General features: G+C 45.3%; 1 protein-coding gene across 1 annotated transcript in view; it reads right to left on the bottom strand.

Annotated features, from left to right (window-relative positions):
• LOC110336886 (PNMA family member 8A) overlaps nt 1-5,902 on the bottom strand; it is a 12,031-nt gene that overhangs the window by 2,933 nt on the left and 3,196 nt on the right. Inside the window, 1 exon segment of the mRNA XM_021219627.2 lies at nt 5,101-5,207. Coding sequence (XP_021075286.2) covers nt 5,101-5,207 — 107 coding nt within the window.

Here is a 5,902-nt window from a genome sequence, read left to right as displayed (position 1 = left end):
ACTGCTCTTCCGAAGGTCCAGAGTTCAAATCCCAGCAACCACATGGTGGCTCACAACCATCCGTAACAAGATCTGACACCCTCTTCTGGAGTGTCTGAAGACAGCTACAGTGTACTTACATATAATAAATAAATAAATCTTTAAAAAAAAAAATCAACTTCAGGAGAAAGGGGTTTATTTCAGCTTGCAGCTGTAACCCTCACTGAGGAAAATCAGGCCCGTAACCTAGAGCAAGCACTCAGGCAGAGGCCGTGGAGGAAGGAACCCTGCTTACTGGCTCGCTCAGTTTGCTTTCTCATACACCCCACAGCTACCTGACCATCGGTGGCACTGCCCACAGTGGACTGAGCCCTCCCACATCAATCATCAATCAAGAAAATGTCCCACAGGCTTGCCTACAGGCCAATCTGATAGAGGTGTTTTCTCAATGAAGGTTTAAGCTTCTCAGATGACAGCAACTTGTTTCAAGTCAACAACAAATATTAATCTTAAGCATAAGAAAACAAACCAAAATAGTGTACAGGAATGTTCCTTTTAGATCCCTTTCCCAGATGGCGCTAACGAACCCACCTCAGACACTGAGGTGGTTGGTGGTCACTATCTCATCCTCTGTTCTGTCAGGGTTCCTCTTGCGCTCAAATCTTCAACTTGATTCCCCCCAAACCTAGTGTCCTCAGCTGCTTTCTGCAGCTGCAATAAAACACTCAGACCGAGAGACACTTGAGGAGAAAGGGGTTTATTTCATCTTCCACTTCCAGGTCGCCTCCTACCATGGGGGTCAGCACAGGAACAAGCAAGAAACCAGAGGCAAGAGCCGTAGAAGAACCCTGCTTTCTGGCTTGCTCTCTGGAACTATTCAGGCGTCCTGTGTAGACCAAGCTGGTCTTGAGCTAAAAAGAAGTCCACCTGCCTCAGCCTCTGGCTGGGATTAAAGATATGCATGCCACCACACCTATCAGCAAATGGCACTGCCCACAATGGGCTAGGCCCTCCCACAGTGCCCCTACAGACACCCCACAGGCCGGTCTGATCTAGGCAGTTCCTCAGTTGAGATTCTCTTTTTCCAAGTGTCTCAGGTTTGTGTCAAATTAAAAATGGATATTAAGGAGCACACCTGGTGTCCTGGGCTTGATCCCTGGCACGTGGCTGCCCAAGTTCACAAACACAATAATAATAAATAACAATTTTTCTTTTTTAAAAAAATGTACCACCAGGCGTGGTGGCGCACGCCTTTAATCCCAGCACTTGGGAGGCAGAGGCAGGTGGATTTCTGAGTTCGAGGCCAGCCTGGTCTACAGAGTGAGTTCCAGGACAGCCAGGGCTACACAGAGAAACCCTGTCTCGAAAAACCAAAAAAAAAAGAAAAAAAAAAATGTACCGGGCTGGTAAGATGACTCAGTCATTAAGAGCACTGGTTGCTCTTCAAGAGGTCCCGAGTTCAATTCCCAGCAACCACATGGTGGCTCAAAACCATCTGTAATTCCAGTTCTAGGGGAACCAATGCTCTCTTGACTCTTTCCAAGGCGCTGCACGCGTGTGGTGCGCATACACACATGCAGACAATACAGCCATACACATAAACTAGAGAAAGTAGTTTTAGTTGCCCTTAAGTGGGGCTAGAGAGCTAGTTCCGCAGTTAGCAGCATGTACTGCTCTTGCAGAAGGCCTGAGTTTGGTTCCCGGCACCCATAACAGGTAGATCACAACTGCCTGTAACCCCACTGCTAGGGGATACAATACCCTCTGACTCCATGGGCACCTGCCCTCACATGCTCAGACACACACAAATACATATAAATAAAAATATGTAGAATGCCAGGCGAAGGTGGCACACGCCTTTAATCCCAGCACTCAGGAGGCAGAGGCAGGCGGATTTCTGAGTTCGAGGCCAGCCTGGTCTACAGAGTGAGTTCTGTGTGAGGCTACACAGAGAAACCCTGTCTCAAAAAAATAAAAAATAAAAAAATAAATAAAATAAAATAAGTAGAATGAATCTTTTAAGTTATTTGAGTTAATGACTTGAGTTTCATAACATATAAATTTTCTTGACATTGGAACATAATTTCCAAAATGATCATAACATACTTACTGTTGTAAAATTTTTATTATTTGTGTGTGTGTGTGTGTCCGCATGCTTGTGCATGCACATAATGTATGTCTGTGTAAGCCAAGTGTACATACTCCACAGCGCTGTGTGAAGGTCATAGAACAACTTTGGGTTTGGGGATTTTGTTTTGTTTTATTAAGATTTCTTTATTTTATGTATATGAGTACACTGTCACTGTCTTCAGACACACCAGAAGAGGACATCAATTCCCATTACCAATGGCTATGAGCCAGGTCATTAGGTCATTAGGCCTGCACAGCACTTCTTTCCCCTGAGCCATCTCACCAGCCTGGTCCTGTTATTTTGTGCTGCATATTTCTGCAGAAATACCATCCTCAGCACAATGGTTATAAAGTCAAAATATAAATTAACTTTGAAAACTGTTGGCGATTCTCTATATCCTGCAACTAAGATTTAAGTCTTCAAGTTAAGATGAGAGAGCAATCATCCCACTGGTTTTTATTTAATAATAAAAATATTACGTGCATGATCAAAGAACTGTTTTAAAATACATTTCATGATTCATTAACAGAAAAGGTTTGGTCTGTATACCTATTTAACTCACCTTTATATCGGGGTCATATGAAAATGTCTTGGGGAAAAAGGCAGTTACTAGTAGAAAAAGTTTAAGACTTAAGACTCATTCTTAAGCCTGGCAGTGGTGGCACAAGCCTTTATTTTATTTAATCCCAGCACACAGGAGGCAGAGGCAGGTGGATCTCTTGGAGTCTGAGGCCAGCCAGGTCTACAGAGTGAGTTCCAGAACAGCCAGGGCTATACAGAGAAACCTTGTCTCAAAAAACTAAAAAAAGAAAGAACAAGNGGAGGGGAGGGGAGGGGAGGGGAGGGGAGGGGAGGGAGAAGAAGATCCCAGTGGTTCAGTGGCAACGCCTTGGCGACCTTATCCTGGGCCACTCTGATTTTCTTCTCATAATCTTAGGATTATGTGGGCCAAGGAAAGAAGTGCTCTGTGGGATGAGGCTCACATTACAGCCCCAGCCGCTGGCCTGTATCGCCTAGGAGTAAGTGCAGCAGCTTGGTCTGAGGCAGCATTCCAGCTAGGGGCTGTAGCCACAAAACCACGAACCCTGCCCATTTTTCTTCCTTAAGTCATTTTTTCTTATGAAAAAAAAAAATAGCCAAAGAAGAAAACCAGCCAGGGTCTTCGTTAGGGCCACTGTTCCTGGGATGAAACACCACAAACAACTGGGGGAGGAAAGGGTTTATCTGGCTTACATTTCTATATCAGGGTTCCCATCGGAGGAAGTCAGGATAGGAACTCAAACAGGCAGGAGCTGACCGGGGAGGACTATGGCTTACCAGGCTGCTCATCATCAATTCCTCACGGAACCCAGGACCACCAGCCCAGGCAGGGCACCGCCCACAATGGGCTCCCCCTCCCCCCTCAATCACTAATTAAGAAAATGCCCTACAGTCTTGCCAACAGCCCGATCCTACGGAGGCATTTTCTTTTTTTGTTTGTTTGAGGTTTTTTTTTTGTTTTTGTTTTGTTTTGTTTTCAAGACAGGGTTTCTCTGTGTAGCCCTGGCTGTCCTGGAACTCACTTTGTAGTCCAGGCTGACCTCGAACTCAGAAATCCGCCTGCCTCTGCCTCCAGAGTGCTGGGATTAAAGATGTGCGCCACCACGCCCGGCCAGAAGCATTTTCTTTCTTTCTTTCTTTCTTTCTTTCTTTCTTTCTTTCTTTCTTTCTTTCTTTCTTTCTTTCTTTTTAAAGATTTATTTATTTACTATATGTAAGTACACTGTAGCTGTCTTCAGACACCCCAGAAGAGGGCGTCAGATCTTGTTACGGATGGTTGTGAGCCACCATGTGGTTGCTGGAATTTGAACTCTGCACCTTTGGAAGAGCAGTCGGGTGCTCTTACCCACTGAGCCATCTCACCAGCCCCCCAGAGGCATTTTCTTAATTGAGACTCCCTCCTTTGAGATGGCTCAAGCTTGTGTCAAGTTGACTTTAAGACTAGCCAGCACAGGGCTGGAGAGATGGCTCAGTGGTTAAGAGCACTGGCTGTTTTTCCGAAGGTCCTGAGTTCAAATCCCAGCAACCACATGGTGGCTTACATAGTGTCTGAAGACTGTTACAGTGTACTTACTTATAAATAATAAATAAATCTTTAAAAAAAAAAAAAAAAAAAAGACTAGCCAGCACAGCTCGCCACCAGCACCCACTGTAGGGAGGCTGAGGCAGGAGGATTGCCACAAGTGTGAGGCCAGACTGGGGTATGTAGTGAATTCTAGCATGTGCTACAAAGGGAGAACATGCCTGGGTGTGGAATACAGAAGCGCAGGAGGCTCCTCTGGGACCAGTGAAGTGTTTCAGCGGATAGAGGCACTTGCTTGCCACTAAGCCTTATGATTCAAGTTTTCTCCCTAGGACCCACCCACATGGTGGAAGGAGAAAATGGACTCTAAAACTGTCCTCTGATCACGTCCATGTGCCCTAAGGCACGCATACACATTTGCACACGAGCACACACACACATGCAACAATGGCTGGCCGTGGTGTTGCATCACACACCTTTTATCCCAGCACTCAGGAGGCAGAGGCAGGTGGAACTCTGTTAGTTCAAAGCCAGCCTGGTCTATATAGCGAGTTCCCAGACAGCCAGGGCTACATCGAGAGACCCTGCCTCAAAATGACAACAGCAACAATAATTTTATCTGTTACTTGAAATTTTCATGCATGCATGCAATGTCTTTTTTATCTTATTTGCCCCCCTACTACTTCCTCCAACTCTCCCTGGCCCCCCTCAACTCATTTCCTTCCCAGCTTCATGTCTGCTTTTTTAACTTACTGTTATTAAGAACCTCCTGGGTCCAATGTTGCCTCCCTGCTGATGGCTGTGAGACCCCCACTGGGCAACCTAGCAGCGACCACACCCCCAGACTCTCCCCCGATTCACAGCCACCCACTGCCAGGAGTCCTCTCCCTACATTTTTTTAATTATCTATTAGTGTGCGTGCACTCACTCGCATGGCCGCACCTGTGGAGGTCAGTGAGTCCACCATGTTGGTCCTGGAAATGAGATTCATGTCATCAGTGCCAGTGGCCAGTGGCCCTGCTCGATGAACCTGCACTGGCCCCAGAAAGAATGATCATCTTTAGAAAGGTGTAATAATAAACACGGCGATTGTTATCCAATCTCTCCAGACCCTCTCCATCTTATTTTTCAAAACAGTCCTTCTTTTCTTTTCTTTTCTTTTCTTTTCTTTTCTTTTCTTTCTTTCTTTTTGTTTTTTGTTTCAATTTTTTCTGTTTATTTATTTATTTATTTATTTATTTTATATGAGTAAACTGTAGCTGTCTTCAGACACACACCAGAAGAGGGCATCAGATCTCATTAAGGATAGTTGTGAACCACCTTGTGGGTGCTGGGAATTAACCTCAGGACCTCTGGAAGAGCAGTCGGTGTTCTTAACGACTGAGCCATCTCTCCAGCCTGACAAGGTCTTTCACTGAACCTCTAGCTCCCTAATTCAGCGAACCTGGATGCCTGCAAGCCACAGGGATCCACTTCCCAGCACTGGGGTTGCAGGAACATGATGCCAGGCTTTTACAAGTGCTGGAGACTCAACTCAGATCCTCATATTTATGTGACGAGCACTTTAGCAGTTGCCATCTTCCCGACCCTTAAAACTGTTTTCAAGTGACCACAAGTTTAGGGTCACCTTCTTGGTTACAGCAGGCAAGTACATGCTAAAACCATATCCTAGAATGTTCCTTAGATAAAAACCTGAGACCCAACAGTATAAAAACACATTTTTTTTTTTT

Source organism: Mus pahari, chromosome 19, assembly GCF_900095145.1.
Source record: "Mus pahari chromosome 19, PAHARI_EIJ_v1.1, whole genome shotgun sequence".
Classification (NCBI taxonomy): Eukaryota; Metazoa; Chordata; class Mammalia; order Rodentia; family Muridae; genus Mus; species Mus pahari.
This window is presented reverse-complemented; position numbering and strand designations above follow the sequence as displayed.